The 19001-nt window shown below is 59.8% G+C and overlaps 1 protein-coding gene across 2 annotated transcripts; it reads right to left on the bottom strand.

Annotated features, from left to right (window-relative positions):
- Nucleotides 1-13: 13 nt before the first annotated feature.
- On the bottom strand, nucleotides 14-18818 carry ZNF653 (zinc finger protein 653). Of its 2 annotated transcripts, XM_045862956.3 has the most exons (9): nucleotides 18508-18818; nucleotides 12277-12320; nucleotides 10031-10246; nucleotides 5532-6137; nucleotides 5202-5382; nucleotides 4987-5098; nucleotides 3773-3887; nucleotides 3123-3222; nucleotides 14-2911 (listed from the first exon to the last, which is right to left on the bottom strand). In XM_045862956.3, exons 1-9 carry the CDS (start codon nucleotides 18804-18806, stop codon nucleotides 2734-2736), a joined length of 1851 nt encoding a protein of 616 aa, XP_045718912.1. In that variant the 5' UTR covers nucleotides 18807-18818; the 3' UTR covers nucleotides 14-2733. The 2 variants fall into 2 exon arrangements, with proteins under 2 accessions (XP_045718912.1, XP_064426573.1); XM_064570503.1 differs by lacking the exon at nucleotides 14-2911 and having other exon boundaries at nucleotides 3213-3349.
- Nucleotides 18819-19001: the final 183 nt, after the last annotated feature.

The raw sequence follows: 19001 nt of genomic DNA, 5'->3' as shown, positions 1-19001 counted from the left end.
GCTCCGCGCTCTGGGCCGCGACGCCGCCGCCCCCAGCCCTTTATAGGAGCAGCTGCCAGAGCCGGCGTCGCTTATTGGCTGCGGCAGCTGAGCCCCGCCTCCTCCCGGCGCCCGACGGCGCGGCAGGTGGAAGCGAGCACGCGCTGGCTGGGACTCCGCACCCCCAGAAAGCACGCCCTGGGGGCTCGGGTTGTCAGATTCGGGCCCCCTTCCCCCCGTGGACCCTGCTTCCTGCATTGCCGCCCCTTCTTGGGCGGGCTTTCTGCCGGAAAGACAGGGACGGCTCCCCTCCTGGGTCCAACACCCTGAGCTCTTAGAGCGAAGAGAGCGAGGAGATATCGGTGGCCTTCCGGAGTTGTTGACCACCAAGAAAACTGGAAAGGGACGAGGAACCAAGATTTCTATAAGCAGAGACCCAGGTCCCCAGATTTGGGGGCAGCAGGTGTAGCCTCCCAAGACCAATGGAGAAAGGTGGGGGTGGCAGGGCCTCTCGTCTGCCTGCAGAAGGAACTGGGACCGTGCGGCTTTTGAGTGGGCTAGGTTCAAAAGGTTCGTTAGAAAGGTGGGGACTGGCACCCCACAGTGCAAGCGCACTCAGCACTTATCCAAGGCGGGGGGTGAAGAAGTTTGGGGCTTAGAATTCCAGGCCAAACCCACTGGCGCCCTGCTGTTCCGGGAAACCACCGGGCCTTCTCAGACGCCATAAATTTTGGGTGGGTGGATCTGTTGTATAAATGTCCTGGCTTTCCAGGCTCGGGATTGGCCTGCCTGTGGAGTCACGCTTCTTCTCAGCTAGGGGGAATCTGGCTTCTCTCTTAGGCAATAGCGGTTGGTGCAGCCTCCTTTGGTGCGCGAGCTCAAGGGCACGTTTACGTCGGGACCGCTATCAGGCGGGAGGAAATGTTCTCACTAGGGCAGGGTCGCTTTCGACTGAGACTTCAGCACCACAGACAGCGGCCCGACGGTCTGGCCGAGGGCGCTGCAGGCTGGGTAGCACCGGGCCCTTCGTCCGGGAGTCGCAGCCTCCACCGTATCCTCGTCCCTGTACGCCCTTTTAGGTTCCAGACTGTCCGAGAATGCCATCAAACAGAGTGAGGAGAGCCTTATTTGACCAATCAGAGACTGCCCTCGAGAGAACCAATTGCGGGAGGATGCCCTCGAGATTGAGCCAATGAGAGAGCGCGCAGCAGATAGCGCTGCCACGCTGATGGAGAGAACAGGCCAATCACAGTGGCCCGCGCAATCAGGGCGGTGGCGTTGTAGGTCCCCGGGTGGCCCCTCTTGGGTTTGCCGGGGCGACCTGGCTGTCGAACCTAGAGACCCCGAGCGAGGGCTTCTTCCCCACCCCGTGTTCCTCCCGGCTCCTATCGGATTGCAAATTGTGCCTGTGCCGGGAGGGGAGCGCCTCCTGGGCGCGCAGACCCGGATGCGGTTTCCATGGAAACTGCTGGCTCTGGATGTGCGGGGATAGAGAAGGGGACTGAGCCCTGGGAGATTTAGGGAGCTCGCGTGGGTGGCCCCAGCGGCCGGACTTGCTCATCCTCGCCGACATGTCCGTCCCTGGTTGGGACAACCCCTGGTCCAAAGTGTAAAATGAAGCCTAGCTGCGGCCCCGCCCCCACGAGCTGGTGAGGAGCTAAGGGGCCAATCTGCGCGTGGCGCCACAGGGCTCCCTCGGGCACGTGCCCAGGCTCGCGGCTGCGGTCCCCAGGGTCACGTGGCTGCAGCCACCAGGGCCCACGCAGCTTGCGCGCCACCTGGCGGCCGACGGCCTTGTATCGCTCCCCGCCTCTCTTGCTGGCGGCCGGCAGGAGGCGGCGGCGACCTCAGCATCCTCCTCCGGGAAATGGGGCCAGGGCAGCCGCCCCATCGCTGCCAACTCCCCTCCCCACCGCGGCTTCCTGTTCCAGGAACACGCCGAGCCGTTCTACCTCTGGGCTTTGGCACTGGCTGTTCCTTCGGCCTGGGATTTGCCTCCTCCAGCTTTCTTCAGGGACGGAACCTCTTTGTCATTCTGGTCTATGTTCAAATGCCACCATCTCAGAGAGGACCTCCTTGACCACCGATTTAAACAGCCAGAAACTAACATCACTCTATTTCCTGCACGGGGCCTGTCACAGCTGTAAATGTCTTACTTAGGGCTCTACTGAACATCTCCCCAACCGGTCCCTGAGCTCTCTAACGGTGGGGAATGCGTGTTCTGTGAGGGATTTGGGAGCGGGCATCAGGATCCTGAGTCTTGGGAGATGTCCAGTGGCCTTCCAGGCTCCCAACCTCCCAACCCTGGGCCTGCGGCAAGGGAGTGTTCGGAGCTGCCAGGCCCAGATAGCTGAGGCAGCGCAGAGGCTGTGAGGGAAAGGGCAGTGTCCGGCATGTAGGGACACCACCGCCTGCCTTGACCTTGATCAGGAAGGGACCAGGATGGAGACAAAGAGGGGCCCGGCCCCCCAAATCATCCAGGCCTAGGGGGAGGGCGTCTCCTTTCTCACTCTTTAATCTCGCTCTGCTCTCTTGACACAGTTCTAGCAGTGCGGCCCCAGGCGCCACCTCCAGAGATAGGGCGGGGTTGGGGGGGACCAGCCCCGGGGGAGGGGGGCCCAGCCCTGGGGCAGGGCAGGGGCGCCTCCTTCCGGCCCGCGGTCCGGGAGGCCCCCGCGGCTGTCCGGGCCCCGGCAAGCCCGGGCGTCGTGTCCGAGCGGATGAATAAATAGGGGCGGTCAGTGGTTGGATGGGTCAGGCTGGCTTGTGGTCCGGGTGGCTTTTGAGCGTGTGGAACTTGACGCTGTCCAGCTTCTCGAAGCGCTTCCCACAGCGCTCGCACGTGAAGTTGTACTGCACCTCGGCCGTGTGCTTCTTCATGTGCCAGTTGAGCGACGCGCGCTGTCGGCACTGGTAGCCACAGATCTCGCACCTGCCGGGAGCCGGCGGGCGACACCAGGGGCGGGGTCAGACTGGGGTGGGGCCGCATTGGGGGCGGGGCCCAAGCTACGAGGACCCAGCCGCCCCTCCCCCCCGCCCCGGAACCCGAGGGGTGGACCCGCCCTCTGCCGGTCCAGGCCCAGCCACCCTCCCTCTCAGCCCCCCCCCCCGCCCCCAGGCCCGCGGGGAAGCCTGTCACTCACTGCAGGGGCGTCTCGCCGGTGTGCGTGCGTCGGTGTACCTCCAGATGGTTCTTCCTCTTGAAGGACTTGCCGCAGGTTTCGCAGGTAAATTCACGGACACCTGGGGGAGATGCGGGGCTGAGCACGCCGCCGTCGGGGGCGGGGGCTGTGGGACGTCTACCCCGCGGTCTCCCGGACCTCCGGGCGCAGGGACACCAGGTCCCGCAGCCTCTGGGAGCCACTGCTGACTATAATAACGAGGGCGGTTAATACCGAGGGCAGCTCACAGCCCCGTATGAGGCTCAGAGGCTGCCCGGGAAGGCGCTGGGGCAGAGCTGATATGTGAGCTCGGCTCCCCGGGAAGCACGGAGTACAAACTGTCAAGCCAAAGTGGGTCTGAATTTGACCCCAGTATTTCAACTTCGGGGCGATTTCACATAAGAATCCAAGGTTCCCGCCACTTGAAATATCTGAAGCCGTGCCCTCCCGCGGGACACAGCTCCACAGCTACCCACTGAGTCAGCAGCCCTGGGTGGCAGTCCAGGGCGCGGGGGCAGTCCTATGCCTGTGGACCCAGTGCTCCCTGGGGGTTTTCAGCCCGCCTGCCCCCGCCCTAGATCCAAGGCCCATGACCCTATGCCCCGCGCTGCCAGCCCCACCCTGGGCCTGACCTGAATGGATGATCATGTGCCGCCGCAGGTGGTTGGATAAATAGAACTTCTTGCCGCAGCCAGGGTGTGGACACACTTTGGTCTTCCCTTTCCGATGCACAAGATTGACATGGTTCTGTAGGCAAGAGGGGCAGGCGTGGGGGAGTGGGACTGTGGGTGTCATGGGCCCACCTCCAGGGCTCTCCACAGTGGGGACAGATAAGGGTAGCTGGGAGGCAGGCTGGGGCCAGCCTTTCTGGAGGAAGGAAGCAGGGTGTCCGTGCCCATGCCCTTGCCCTTGCGAGGGCCTCCCAGCTCCGAGCAAAGGCCCAGGGGCACAACTGGGATCAACCGCAGCTTTCCTGTGCACCCACGCCAGCCAGGGCCTGGGCTGGGGCATCAGTCAGCCTTGTCATAACCTTGTGGTGGGGCCTTGCTATTGGCCGTTTATGGATCGGGAGATGAGGCTCCAGAGGCTTAGGGTTTGGCCCATGTCTCACGGGTGGGCAGTGGCAGGGCTGGCCTGGATTCCAGGGCTCCAAGTCCCACAGCAGGCTTTGCCATGGAGCTGTGCTGCCCCCTCGGTCTGGAGCAGGCAGCCCCTCAGTCATTCCTTTGTGCTTTTAGTCTTTAACTCACCAGCACACCTGTAGCTCCAGGGCCCAGCACTAGGCCTGGCACCCGAAAGGTGCTCAACACACGCTGGAAAATGAGACTCGGCAAATTCAAAGGCCTACCGGTGCCGCCTCCTGCCACAGGTGGGAAGGTGACAGGACCCTGTCTCTGCCCTTGGGGCATCCCATCCAGGCTCCAGAGGACACACTACAGGGATGTCGGGGTGGTGCAGTAACCCGGGGCTCGCAGGCCCCACCAGCCCTGGGGAACTAGGGTGGGCTTCCTGGTGGAGGGGCATCCCGAGCCGAGCCTGGAGAAGAGGCATCTGGAGCCAAGAAGGTGGCCGGGGCAAAAAGCAGGCTGAGTTCAGGCCGACTGAGAAGGCAGGACAAGGGCACTGGAGAGCTGGAAGGGGAGGCAGCGCGAGGTGACGCCTGGTGTCCTGCGGCCGAGGCAGGGTCGGTGAGAAGCTACTGAGAGGTGGGCGTGTGGGAGGCAGGCCAGTGGCACCCAGTGGGGCCAAGTGGGGCCCTCCGTGAGCTGCACTGCGCAGAGGCCAGCACACAGGCGGCAGGAAACGGACGCAGGCCCCGCTCAGGCTGCTTGGGTGGTGGCCTCACCTGGAAACTGCTGAGGGCCACATAGACCTGGCTGCAGCCCTCGTAGGGGCAGTGGAACATCTCTAGCAGGCCATCGGCATCCGTCACCCGAGTCCGCTTGCTCCGCCGCCTCCTGGAGGGGAAGGGGCCCATGGCGTCGGGGCTCTCACACCAGGCCGGCTGTGGGCCCGTGGGCTGCTCCTTGTCCCAGCCCCCCCGGCTGCCCAGGCACCCACTTCTCGGGCTCCTTGGGGATCTCGTAGATGATGGCTGACATGTCACTGCCGTCCAGCTCCTCCCCGTCCGCCTCTGCTTCGGGCTCTGTGCTCTTGGGCCCTGTCGCTGCCAGCTCTGCCAGCTCTGGGGCCACGGGCTCCTCCTTCTCCTCCTTCTTAAGCAGGTACAGGTCCTCCTTCTCTACGGGGGTAGACACAGGGCGGGTGTCCGCAGGGGGACTCGTGTGGTTGAGGAGCTGGCTCCGGGGCCACCCTTCCACCCTCCCTCCTCCTCCCAGGTCCCGCCCCAACCCCTGCCAGCGACCACAGCAGCCCCCCCACCCCCCACACCTTTCTTGGTCTCGATGCCGGCCATGGCGGCGGGGTCCAGGGTGCTGGGCTGGCCGCCCTCGGGCTCCGTCTGGGTGTAGGCCGCTACACCCTCCATCATGGCGCAGGGCACCTCGTCCCCCAGGCCCCCAGCGGGGCCACCGCTGCCTGCTGCCACGTTGAGGTGGATGCCCTCGGCCGTGAGGGCATCGTAGCCGGGGCCGGCGATGATGATCACCTGCGAGCCAGGCACCATGCCCGGCATGGGACAGCTGGCCACCACCTCGCCCAGCGCCTCCTGGGGCATGTTCTCAAAGAGGGTGCTGGGGCCCGGGCCCACTTGCACGGGCATTGGCACGCACACCACCGTCTCCAGGGCCTCAGGCCCGCTGCCTGCCGGGTTGGGGCACAGTGGGGTGCCCTGCTCAGGCAGGCTCTCCATGTGGTGGACGTCGAAGGGGATGTGCATGCCCTCCTGCGTGATGAGCCCGCTGCTGCCCGCCGGGCTGCTGGGGGTAACCGCTGCCGCCGCTCCCTTGGCCGGCTGGCCCTCAGGGGGCTCCTCGGAGTCAGAGCCCGAGCCGGCGCTGGAAGAGTCGGAGCTGCCAGCCGCCAGGCCATTGCCCACTGCGGTGACAGAGGAAAGGGGACAGTCACAATAGCAACAGTGGCGGCAACGGTATCTGTCGAGGGCTCACGGGGGGCTGGGCACGGTAACCCCCTCAGTGCCACAAACATCGGTCATTTCTCGGTCCCCCTTGTGCCCCGACCACCCCTGCTCCTCAAGACGCTCTCCTCCCTCAGCTTCCAGACCCGAATTCTGCCTTTCTGGGCCCTCTCTGAGGGCCCCTTCTTAGCCTCGTTAGCCTTTACAGGTCTGGAAGGTTCTAGCCAGGGCTCTCAGTGCTCCACTCACCCCAGGGCCTCAGCTAGCCTGATGGTGGTAAATACAGCCCTCACTCTTGACACTAACTGGGTGTCTGACAAGTCAATTCAGATGCCATGGGGTAAGGGCTCAGGTCCCACAAGACTGCCTGCCCCCAACTTGGACACCGGCTACAAGACCCTGGCCGTTGTAATTCTGGTTATAAATTGTGGGTTTCTACGACGCTCTCTTCAGGTTTGATAATTTGCTAGAACAACTCGCAGAACTCAGGAGAGTGCTTTACTGATGACTACAGTTTTATCACAAAAGATGCAACTCAGGGGTGCCTGGGTGGCTCAGATGGTTAAGCATCTGCCTTCGGCTCAGGTCATGATCCCAGGGTCCTGGGATCGAGTCCCGCATCGGGCTCCCCGCTCAGCGGGGAGCCTGCCTCTCTCTCTCTCTGTCTCTTATGAATAAATAAATAAATAAATCTTTAAAAAAAAAACAAAAGATGCAACTCAGCGATAGTCAGATGGAAGACGTGCCCAGGGCAAGGTGTGGGGGCTGGGGCGGGAGCTGTCACGCCCGCTCCAGACGCGCCACCCTCCTAGCACCTCGAGGTGTTCACCAAGCCGCAAGCTCTCTGGACCTCCTTATTTAGAGAGTTTTTGCAACCCAGTCTCCAGCCCCAGTCTGCTCCTTGGGGGTCAGGGATGGGGTTGAGAGATTCCCCCATCTAATCATGTGTCTGGTCTTTGGTGACCAGCCCCCATCCTGAAGCTATCTAGGGGACCCTGCCTGAGTCACCCCGAATAGCACAGACTCGGGTGTGTTCCAAAGGGGCCCCTTATGAAAAGGGCGCATGATGAACAATGAAGAACATTCCCATCACTCAGGAAATTCCAAGGATTTTAGGAGCTCTGTGCCAGGAACCAGGGACAAAGACTGACTATTGGTTTTTATTATCCTGCCACCACCCATACTCCGATGCCTCTGTAGGGACAGCTCCCGCCTGGACCTCCTGTGGGCCTGGGGCTCTTACCTCCCACTGACTTCTCTGCTGCCCCCAGGGCGGGTCTCACAGGCACCTCAGAATCTGCTCAGCAATTCTGGGCTCTCAATCTTCCCTAAGAAAAAGCCCATACCCTCCCCAGACATCCCCGTCTCCGGGGATGATGGCAGCTCTGTCCTTCCAGTTGCTCAGGCCAAACAAAGTCCTAGGGCTGCCCCTGACTTCTCTTTCTCTCATACCCACTTCCAGTCTGTCAGCAAAACCCACTGGCACTACATCCACGTATTTAGGGATAGTGGGCGGGTTCCTGCCTCAGGGCCTTTGCATTTGCTGTTTGCTCTGCCTCAACACTCTTCTCTCAGATACCCACAGGGGCTCCCTCCCTCGTCTCCATCAGACCCTTTCCTAAAATGCTATTTATTCAGGGAAGCCTCTGACCACCTTATCTCAAATCGCATTCTTTTCTCTCCTTAATTTTCCTCCAAAATACTACCTTCCACTGTACTCTAGATACTGTTTATCCTGTTTCCTCTCTGCTTCCCCTCTAGATCATAATCTCCACAAGGATGGGGGACCCTGTGCACAGGTCCCAGTGCCCAGAAGGCCGCCTGGCACCCACTGAGCACACAGTTCTAAAGACAAATGAATCTCAGCCCAACGTTGTGATGAAAGTCAAGGAGACCAACATTTTGCCCAGGTATTTCGTGCTAAAGTCTACACACATAGGGAGAAATGGGGGACAGAAAAATCAAGAACTGACCCTCAGTTACACACTCATGACAGAGTTGGGGCGCACTGTCTGGGGACCATGTGTCTACCCTCCCATAAGGTCACATGGAGCACGCAGGCTCTGGAGCCAGACTTCGGGGTGGGATCTCGGTGCTCCCCGCTCCAGCTGTGTGAATGGGCGGGCCTTAAGTAACTTCTCTGGGCCTGGGGATAAATTGGCACCTACCCCAGGGGGTGTTTGGGATAATGAGGAAATCTATGTAAAGCGCCTCAGACAGTACCAGGCTCTGAGTAAGCACCCTATCAATGTTTTCTATGATCATTCTTATCATAATGCCCCATCCCTGACTCAATGCCCCCAGACAGCAGCAGGAGTGGGGTAGGGGGATCGGCCCCTCCTTGTAACACCCTGTAATCTGCAGGGTGAGCTGAGTCCCTGGGCTCCACCCTGAAGCAGGGGGCAGTCACCTAGTGAGTTGGGGGCATGGCCTGGGTGTGCGCCTGCCTCCCCAGCTGCAGCGTCTAGCTGTGAAGGCCAGACTGCGCTTCTTTCCAGGTGATCATAACATTAATCGCAGAAATGGCTGCGCATCCCCTGGCCTCTCACAGTCCCGGCAGGAGGTGCTCCTACTTAGTGAGAAGCAGCCCGGGCCACCCCAGGCAGAGAGCTGGTAAGGGAGCTGCTGAGGGAACAGGGCTGGGCTAGGGACACAGCCCCTCCCCGCTCCCTACAGCCACAGGCGACCCGCCAGCCCGTCATCTCAGCATTCATTCCTGAGAGCCAGATCGGGCAGCCACTGGTGTCAAAGTTGGGTGGGGGTGCGGACCCGTCACCAAAGGGGTCAGTCACAATTAGTTTCCTCCACTGCCAAGTGGGGCTAATGAAGAGCTGTAGGGTGGTTGGGTGGGGGTGCACCTGGAGCGGGGAGAGGACTGCCGAGGGGCCGGCTGCATGCTGGGATCTGGCTGGCGCACAGGGGACAGCCGTTGGCCAGGGGGCCCACCTGGAACACCTCTCGCCCACGGCTTCCCCTTGGCCAGCTGGGATGCCACCTGCTCTGAGGCCCCTGCCAGCGCGCACTCAGCCCTGGCGACTGACCTCACCCTCCGCCCTGGCAGGGCACCTGGCGGTGGGCCCTGGGCTCCTTCTCGCAGCTGAAGCTGAGCCCCTGAGGCTGGCAGGCAGGTGGGCAGCCCCTCGCCACCCACAGCGTCTCCTCTGCCCGCCCCCCCAACCAGGGCCAACTGGGCCTCGGTAATGGAGTCCCTCCCAGTCCTGCTGCGTGCTCACGACACGTGACCCACATGGGCCGGCAGAGGGGGGGCAGGGGCAGTGGGGGGAGAGACTGATGGGGGGAAGGGAGTGGGGGTGTGGGGGAGACAGGGAGAGACTGGGGGAGACAGGGAGAAGGCAGGAGACAGAAGGGAGAGGAAGAAACAGAAGAGTGAGAGAGGGAGGGGGAACGAGAGCTCAAGAACAGAGAATGGGGAGGAAGGAGGAGACCCGGGCAGAGAGGGCAAGAGGATGAGGCTGGGAGAGAGCCCAGAACGGAAAGGGAAAGGGCCAGGGAAAACAGAGGAGGAGGTAGAGGCCCGGAGAGCAGCCCAGCCTGAGGAGGCCCAGCACCCACCCCTCCCTCCAGCCGCTGAGCCAGGTTTCCCGACCCCCAGCCCAGTTGGCCTCGGGCACAGCTGTCCCTCTGGAAAATGGGGGCTGCCGCCTCTCAGCTCCAGGACTTGGAAGACTGCAGCTCAGCCTGCCGGGTCTGGGCGCCATCCCGGAGGCCAGCGCCAGCCTCCTTGCTCTGATGTTTCCAGTGCTGGCCCGAGGCCGACAAGACCCATGAGGGCAGGGAGTCCAGGGCGGCCCAGCCCATGAGGAGCCGTAGAGCCCTCAGCCCTCGGACCCACCTTTGTCGCTGTCGGGGTCTGAATCGCTGAGGGGCTTCAGGGGCGAGTGCAGGTCTTGGAAGTAGCGGTGGCCGGCCTCGCACTGCCACACGGCCGTGGTGTACAGACCGAAGGTGGGGTCCAGCTCAGCCAGGCGCGGCTCGTACGGGCAGCGGTGCTTGTGGTCCTCGTACCAGATGACCACATTCTTCAGGCAGTTCACGTTGCGCCGCCTCCCTACACACACAGGGCGGGGTCCGGAGTCAGGGGTAGTGCTCGCTCCCCAGGGCCCCAGGACGCCCCAGGCAGTGAGACACCTTCCTGCACCCTGTCCAGGCCCGTCCCCAGTTTGCAGATGAAGAAACAGGCTCTGAGAGGTGAGGCCCACGCTGGTGATAACGGACACCGGCCAGACTGTCCTCAATGAATAAGTTAAACCACATAAACTATGGAGCCTGGCACATGATAGGTGTGCAGTGGTTAGTAGCTGCTTGTTGTTAATGGACTCATCCTCATCAACATCTCAACGTCTCTGGCCTGGACCAGCTGAGTCCCCTCTGCCCTGGTCTCTCTGCTCCCACATTTGTCCCACTACAGTCTACTCGGCCTACAGCCAACAGACGGGGCCTGCTGCAAACACTTGAGTCAGGCCATGCCCCGCCTCTGCCCAGAATCCACCAGGGCTCCCACCTGGCTGGTGGTAAAAGCCAAAGTCCTTCCCAGAGCCACCAGGCCCTGCATGTTCTGCCCCATCACCAGCCCTTCTCCTTGATCACTTCATCCCAGCCTCATGGCCTCCTCCCTGTTCCTGAAATGAGCAGAGTATGGCCCTGCCTCAGGGCCTTTGCACAGACTGTGTCTCCTTCCAGATGACTACCGTGCCCTTCCCCCTTCACTCAGGTCTTTCCCTCAGTCTGCCACCCCCTCCCCACTGTCCTTCTAGCCGACCTGACTTGCTGTTCTTTCTCTCCAGGTAGCACCTAGATACCATTTGTGGTTATCTCTGTCCGTGTTTCTGTCTTCCCTACTACAATGCCAGCTCCCCAAGGGCAGGGACCCCTGTTTGCTGCTCCTCTTGTATCCCCAGTGCCTACACAGGGCCTGGCACATAGTACGCTTGCTGGATGAGTAGATGCTTTAAGGAGGTGGGCCCAGTGGAGCCAGCCTGTGGGATTCAAATCCCAACTGCCACTTTGTAGCTGGGTGGCTCCAGGCAAGTGACTTGGCTTCTCTGAACCTCTTCTGGGCCAGGGGAAAATGACAGTCCCCGTTCCTTGAGGGCTGCCAGAGAGGAGGGAGGGAAGACATTGACAGGGCACAGAACAGGGCTGGATACACTTTGAATGCCCAAGAAATGGAACCTGCCATATGTCTAATGATGCTGGTCCTGCAGCCAAGGGGGAGGAAACTGTCCTCCCGATCTTCCAGGCTGGGAGATGAGGAGGGTGCCCAGAAGGGTCTTGGGCCTAGGGATGTTGTCTGGAGCCTCCAACCCGGTGACGACCGTGGAGACAACAGGGACCCCACCCCTAGCCGCCCCTCCAGTCTGGCACTTGCCTCCTTATTTCCCTCCTCATCCCTTTGGGATTTGGAGGTCACAGACTTAGCTCGGCCCTTGCCTTTGACAACTGTGAGAAGGGGTGGGACTCGCCGCCACCAGACGGCTGTTCCTGGGCCAGTGGCCCTCACCCTGCTGGACAAGGCCCGAGACTCACAGTGCCAGGGCTCAGAGGTTCACGGCCGAGGGGTGGGAGGGACGCACTGCAGGCCTCCACTCCGACTGCTCCCCTCAGCTGTTCCCTCTGCCCTGTCAGCTCTCCCCTGGGTGACTCCCCTGCACCAGGCAGGACAGTGCAGGAGCTAAGGGGACTGCTCGGTGACATGGGTTTGTGGTCTGGCCTGGCCCCTTGCCAGCTTGCGGCGTGCGGTGGTGACTTGGCCTTTTATGTGTGAGATGGGGGTGGTGGGGGCACCCCCACTGGGCACAGCACAGGTGCCAGTCCCCTTTCTGCCCCCGCCCCCAGGCCCAGCTGGGTCAGACCCTTCCTCTGGGCCCCCACTCCCCTGCCACGGCCCTGCTGGGCCTGTCCCGTCTTCCCCTGAGACCATGGGCTCTGTGAGGGCAGGGCTGGATCTGTGCAGGTCCACACAGCCCCGGCCCGTGCAGGCCCTCCACAAATGGGGCCTGAGGATGAGTGAGGGAACGAACAGCAAAGCCACTTACTCCCAACACCCATCCCCTCCCCGCTGGCTGTAGCCCCACTTACTTTTCTTCCGCTTTGGCTTTTTGGGGACCTGCTCCCAAGGCTTCCTGTAACACAGAGAGGCAGGGGGAGTGAACACAGGGCCTGCTGATGCTGAGCTAGTGACAGCACGCTGCTGCAAGGCCTAACTGTAGCTGCTGTTCTATTTCCCAGGGGACTCTCTCCTCCACTGACACCAGCCCTGGGACCGTGGTCTAGCATCACCGCCCGTTTCACCAAGTGGGAAAATGAGGCTGAGGAGTGAGGCTGCCTGCCCAGGGGCCTGTGGCCAGGGAGTGGAGAACTCAGAAAAGGGGTAACAGAAAGTCAGTGTGGCAGGCAGAATTCTACACTGGCCCCACGATTCCCAACCCCGGGTCACACGCCCTCTATAATCCTCTCCCCATGAGTGGGGCGGCCTGAGAATATGATGGGATACCACGCCTGTGCCTAGGTGACTTGAATGAATCAGGAGGGAGCTTTCCAAGGTGGGCCTGGCCTAATCAGGGGAGCCCATAAGGCCGAGGATATGAGAGGCTTATGAGGGGACAGGACCTGAGAACGGCCTCTGGGAGCTGAGAGCAATCCCAGTTGACAGCCTCAAGGCTGTGGGGACCTCAGCTGTACAACCCAGGAGGGAATGAATTCTGCCAACGCTCCGAGGGAGTCTGGAAGCAGCTCCTTCCCTAGTCGAGCCTCCAGATGAAGACGCAGCCAGCTGAAACCCTTGTTTCAGCCCTGTGTGACCTTAAGCAGAAGACCCTGCCCCTGCCCCTACCTGCCTGCTCTATGTGGGCCCCAGCCCAAGGTGCTGCCCCTCCATCAGTCCTGCCCCTGCAGCCAGCTCGGGTCCACGTGCCCTGGCCATCATGCCCACCTGCCTCTGGGGCCTTCCCCACTTTGGCTGGAGCCCAACATTCTGACTGTGTGCCCCTGTGGCAAGGCCTCAGGGTGCCCAGGGCAAGGCTGGGCCCAAACACTGGGGCCCCCCAAGGCTTCCCAAACCCGGATGGCCACCAGAACTGCCAGGTGGGATCCTGACCCCATACAGGCCGCTCAGCTGTGACCAGTACTGACTGTACACGTGCTGAGGGCAGGTGCTTTGGAGTCACCTCTCCTGCACCCACTAGGGGCCTCCCTCTGCCTTCCTGATGCCATGCTTCTGGGTCTGCCTGCCCGCTCTGGCTGCTTCCTCATGCTTTTTTTTTTTTTTTTTTAATTTATTTATTTAAGTAATCTCTACACCCAGGGTACCTGGGTGGCTCAGTTGGTTAAGCATCTGACTCTTGATTTTGTCTCCAGTTTCAGGATTGTGAAATCAAGCCCTGAGTCGGGATCTGCACTCAGCGGGGAGTCTGCTTGAGATTCTCTTTCCTCTCCCTCTGCCCCTCCCCCCACTCGCACTCTCTTTCTCTCTCTCCCTCAAATAAATAGATAAATCTTAAAAAAAAAAAAAAAAAATCTCTACACCCAATGTGGGGCTTGAACTCATGACCCCAAGATGAAGAGCTGCATGCTCTTCTGAGTGAGCCAGCCAAGTGCCCCTCATCCTTCCTTTTCTACACTGCAGCAGAAGGCCCTGAGACTCTGGATGACCTTGACTCCCCATGCCTCAGTTCCCCATCTGTAGCATGGGATCATAACCATGCTTCCTTGTGGGACTGCTGCATAACCTTGAGGTTATGTGCATTGAAAGAGCTTGGTATGGCCCCTGGCACTTAGTAACCACTCAGCAAGTGGTAGATATGATCACTGTGATTATCAATGTTCTCACAGAGCCTGGCCCTGGAACCCTAGCCCCCCTGCTATGGCCCAGACCATGCTCTCACCACAAATTATCCAGAGGCAGTCCAGGTGTCTTGTCAGCTTCACCATCTACTCCACCTGACCCGTCCAGCCTGATAACAATTCACAGCCCCCACACCCCACGTCTGGTCCCAGGACAGCTCCCCCAGGTTCCTCTGCCTCTCCTGCCCCTGGCTCACCCCCTGTCCAGGTCTCTGCCCCCCCACCTCATTCCAGATGCCTCCATCCCCTCCCACGGCTCTCCCCTCCCCTCCAAGGGGGCAGGCTGGCTGCCCAGATCCTCGTCCAAATGCCCATGGCCACCTCTGCGCACTCACAGTGTTGCCATGACTGGGGTACTGGGAACACTACTTAGTGTTTGGTGCCAGTCAGATCCGAGTTCAAGTCTCCTCTGTACCACTGACTACCTGTGTGACCTCAAGCAGGTCTCGTCCCCTCTGAGCCTCAATGTCCTCATCTGGTAAGTGGGGAAAACAGTGCCCCCCACACAGCATCACTGTGGCGATTGAATGAGGCCAGACCTCAAACTGCCTTCCCTCCCCTTGCCCATTTCTCTGAGTTCCACCCCTTACACGTCGCCGTTTGAGGACAGCAGCTGCTGGGGCTTCTCTGCGGCTCGGCTTTCCTCGCAGTGGCCAGCCCCCAAACGGTGCCCAGCAGCTCTCCTTCGCTCTCCTCTGCCATTTGCTTTCAAGCTCAACTCCATCATCCCCTCCAACTGACCAACACACCATCAGTTCTTCTACCCTGGGTTTAAATAATCTGGAGCCCCTTCCCTGCCAACTCCCACCCATTCCTCTGCCCCCCCCCCTTTGAGCCATCTATATGCGTGTGCAGTCTTCCTGTCTTCTCCTCTGTCTCCCTTGAGGCCCTCAAGTCAGGGTTTTCTCTAGTATGCCACACACTGCCCCGTTCTGGGCCCCGGGGGTGGCCGCCTCACTCAGCCCAGCAGTGTTCATTGGCAGACCCTTCCCTTGGCCTCCAGGACGCCGCCCCGGCGGGTTCTCCACCAGCCTCCCGGCTGCTGCTGCTGCTTCATCTCCCTGACTCCTCTAAGCACAGACAGCGAGCGCCGGGCTCAGACCTGTGTGTCTACCCACGCCCCCCTGGCAACTTCCGGCACCATACCATCACTGGCCTGGTGACCCCCAAATCCGGGTCTCCCACCTGGCCCTCTCCTGACCACGCCTCCCCAACACTACATGTAGGGGTCTCGCAGACATCTCACACTTGAGTTGTCATATTGCCCCTTGACCTGTCCCTTCTCTGTTAACGGCACCTGCAACTTTCCAGGTGCTCAGGTCCAAACCTGGGGGCGTTTCTCATATCCATACCGATCAGCAAACCCTGTTGGCCCTAATTTGAACCACTTCTCCCCACTTCTGCACGGCCCCGCCTCACTCACCTGGACCAGTGCAGTCAGCTCCTTCCTGGTCTGCCATCTCTGGCCCTCCCCTCCCACAGCCTCAACATCGGAGTCCGTGTGCTTCTTTTCATTTTCTTGTTAACTTTTTAAGATGTAAAAAGAAAAATTCAAACACATACAAAGCTAGAGAGAAGAGTGAACCTCCTGGAGACCATCACCAGCATAAAAGACTGCCAACTCTTAGCCAACCTTGTTTCAGTGCATCCCCTGCCCAATCCTCCTGCCACACACACCCTGGAGAGTGCTTCTGTTAAAATATAAGCCAGGTATGGGACCTCTCTGTCCAAAATTCTGTACTTTAAAAAAGCAAAACAAAACAAAACCCAAAAGACCCTATCAGGCCTCCCATTTCACTGGGAGAAAAAAACAGAGCCCTCCATGCAGTCCACAAGGCCCTGTCACCTTCCTGTCCTTGCCTTTTCCCACTCTTCATCCTCATTGCGGTCCAGCCACATGGGTCTCCTCGCTACCCCATGTTCACACCAGGCTGGGTCCTGCCTCAGGGCCTTTGCTCCTGCCATTCCTTCTTCCTCAAACATTCTTCCCCCAGATATCTGCAGGGCTCTCCCTGGCCTCCTTCAGGTCTGTACCCCAGATGCTATCCTCACTGTGGCCCACCCTAACACCCTACCTAAACCTCCAGCACCCCCTCCTGATTCCTCTTTCCCTATCTCACTTTTTTTCTTTACATAGCCCCTATCAATCTCTCACACACTACATAATTTATTCATTATGGTAAATAATAGTAAATGTATAGTAATGCAGTAGACAAGCCTTTGCACAGTGGACAAGTCTCTGCCCTCTAAATGGCATCTCCATAAAGCATTTTGTCGTTCACTGCTGCACCATCAGCACGTATACGAGTGCCCAGCACATAAAAGGTGCTGATTAAGCGCTCCTTAAACAAATGGACACTGGAGACTCCACTATTGACCACTGTTTCCCTTTTCCCACTGGCTGCTAGGATGGCTCTGAGGCAAATTCATGGCCCATTCTCCATTCCCACTTCTTCATGTCTTTTGAACCCCTCTGGTCAGGTTTTTAACTCACCATGCCACAAAACTGCCCTTGTCATGTCCCCTGTGACTTATGCCTTAATCTAATAGCACCGATCCTGGCCCCGCTGTGCCCCTCCTTTTCCTTTCTCTTTGCTTTTTTTTTTTTTTTAATTTTATTTTATTTATTTATTTGAGAGAGAGAGCACACAAGTGGTGGGGAGGGGCAGAGGCAGAGGGAGAAGGAGACTCCCTGCGAAGCGGAGAGCTCGACGTGGGCATGATCCCGGGACCCCGAGATGAAAACCGGAGCCAAAGACAGATGCCCAACTTACTGAGCCACCCAGGCATCCCTCCTTTCTCTTTTCATCCCACTTTTCATTTCTGTCTTCTGGTCCATGTTGTGCATAGTCTTGAACTGAAATCTTTCCAGGTACAAGACAGTTACAAATAATTGAAGAGTTGAAATAAGTGACCCCCTATCTCTGGTCATGTCCATTTCCCACAGGAGATGCCTCACTCAGGGTAGTGTATTTTCCCAACTACCCATGTGTCCCGGGGCCTGGTTATTGCCATGCACGGCCTGGGTTGTCTCAGTGTCCTGGCCCCAGTTCTGCAGGACTACACAAACCAAGCTTCTGCAAATACCACTTTCAGCTTAGGGACCTCCAGGGGCTCCCTCTGGCCAGTGGTTCTCAACTCCAGCTGCATATATCTCCTGGTAGCTTTGTAGAAAAAAAGCACAAGGTCTGCAACTCTACCCAGATTAACTGAATCAGTAACTCCAATAAGGGGGGCGGGGGCCTCCTGGGTGGCTCAGTCAGTTAAGCGACAGTTAAGGTCGAGCTCCGTGATGGGTTGAGCTGTGCTGGGCATGGAGCCTGCTTAAGATTCTCTCTCCTTCTTACTTTGCTCCCCCTCCACCTCCACCCCCTGTCCCCACTTGTACTCTCTGTCTAAAAAATATATAATAAAGAAAGAAACTCCAATAATGGAACACTAGCTTGAGCATTTCCTGTTCCACTCGGGCATATAAGCCAGCCTGCCACCCCAGGGAGGCTGTGGGTGCAATTCCGAAGGATCTGGTTGATCCTTGACCCTTAGACTCTCACCCCAGAGAAACATGCCAATGTGTGCAAATAAAAACCAGGGCCCAGCAAGGATTCTGTCGCAGCATTGCTTGTGACAGAGAACAAATATCATCATTAACAACTAATACCTGGAGGGCTCACTATGTGCCAACCATGTTCTAAGCCTTTTGCTGTATTTTAACTCATTTAATTGTCACACCAACCTATTAGGCAGGAAGGGAAAAATTGCATCCACACTCCTCGTTCTCAAGACTGAGACTCTGCAAAGGCCTCTGCCCTCTACCTGAGCAGTTAACTTGGGACTTCCTCTTCACCCGAGTCTCCATGGGCTAAGGTGATCCCCAGGAGCCAACAAGAGGTTAAAGGGAATGCGATCTGGATTGTGAGGAGTCTTCCTGTGTCTGGGTCGAGGGTTGTGGGAATGGGGCCACATACAGCCCCAGATGGAGTGCCAGAACCTCACGAGGGACAGGGCTGGGTGGCCCAGTGTATCCAGCTCACAGCCCCAGGCTACACAGTAGGGGTTTTAGAGGATGAGGCATGTGAGATCCCAAGGACCAGCAAGGAAGGGGCATTAAGGCCTCCGGAGGCTGGGCCGCCCCTCCAGGGACTAGGCAGTTAGAACGCTTGGAAGTGGGGCCCGTGCTAGGATTGGGCAGCCAGAAATCTAGCGGGCGGGGCCAAGTGCTAAGAGGCGGGTCGAGAGGCTGGGCGCATCCTAGGATTGGGCAGTCGAAAAGACGGGAGGCGGGGCCGCGAGCCAGGCGCGTCCCAGGACCGGCGGCAGAAGACCCAGGCCAGCGGGCGGGCCACTGGGCGGGGCTCACAGGTGTCGGGGGCGGGGCCGTGGGCAGAGGGGCGGGGCCAGGCTCGGCGGGGAATGGGGGCGTCTCCTCCCTCGTTCGCTCCCTCCCTCCCTCGGGCCGGGCCCCCTCACCCGTGGCGGCCGCTACGCTGGCCGCGCTCCAGCGAGATGAGATAGGCTGCGAGCTTGGCGTCGCTCCAGCCGCTGCGGCGCCGCAGGTCCACCCAGGGCCCGTGCGCCTCGCCCAGGTACACACGCCGCACGTCGTACTTCTTCCGGGACTCGAGCCGCCGCCGGGCTCGGTCGGACTCCGTGAGCCGCGGCCGACCCCGCGCCTTGCGGCCCGCCGCGCCCTCCTCGGCCGCCGCCTCCCCGCCTGCGCCCGCCTCAGCCTCCGCCTCCGCCTCGGGCTCCGGCACCCGCTCCGCCATCCCCCCCTCCCTGGTTACCAACCTCCCCCGTTGTTAGGAGCCCGGCCGGAAGTGGCGCGCATATTCCGCGCCGACGGGAAATTTCTCACGGACTTTCACTGCCCCACGGCGCCAAGAGGAGACCGAGAGCAGAAACTGCGCATGCGCGCCACAAGCGCTAGCAACAACCCATTCTTCTCTTACTCCTTTTCTCTG

Source organism: Mirounga angustirostris, unplaced genomic scaffold (genome assembly GCF_029215605.1).
Source record: "Mirounga angustirostris isolate CCGP_5_RB_7025 unplaced genomic scaffold, mMirAng1.0.hap1 SCAF_1, whole genome shotgun sequence".
Lineage (NCBI taxonomy): Eukaryota > Metazoa > Chordata > Mammalia > Carnivora > Phocidae > Mirounga > Mirounga angustirostris.
This window is presented reverse-complemented; position numbering and strand designations above follow the sequence as displayed.

Bases quoted from the DNA above. Each gene is read 5' to 3' on its own strand.
- ZNF653 (XM_045862956.3), bottom strand. From the start codon at position 18,806: ATGGCGGAGCGGGTGCCGGAGCCCGAGGCGGAGGCGGAGGCTGAGGCG. The intron at 5,383-5,531 runs GTGTGGGGGGTG...CTACCCCCGTAG, and splicing joins CGGCATCGAGACCAAGAAAG to AGAAGGAGGACCTGTACCTG. The intron at 3,223-3,772 runs GTCAGGCCCAGG...CATCTCCCCCAG, and splicing joins GCACATGATCATCCATTCAG to GTGTCCGTGAATTTACCTGC.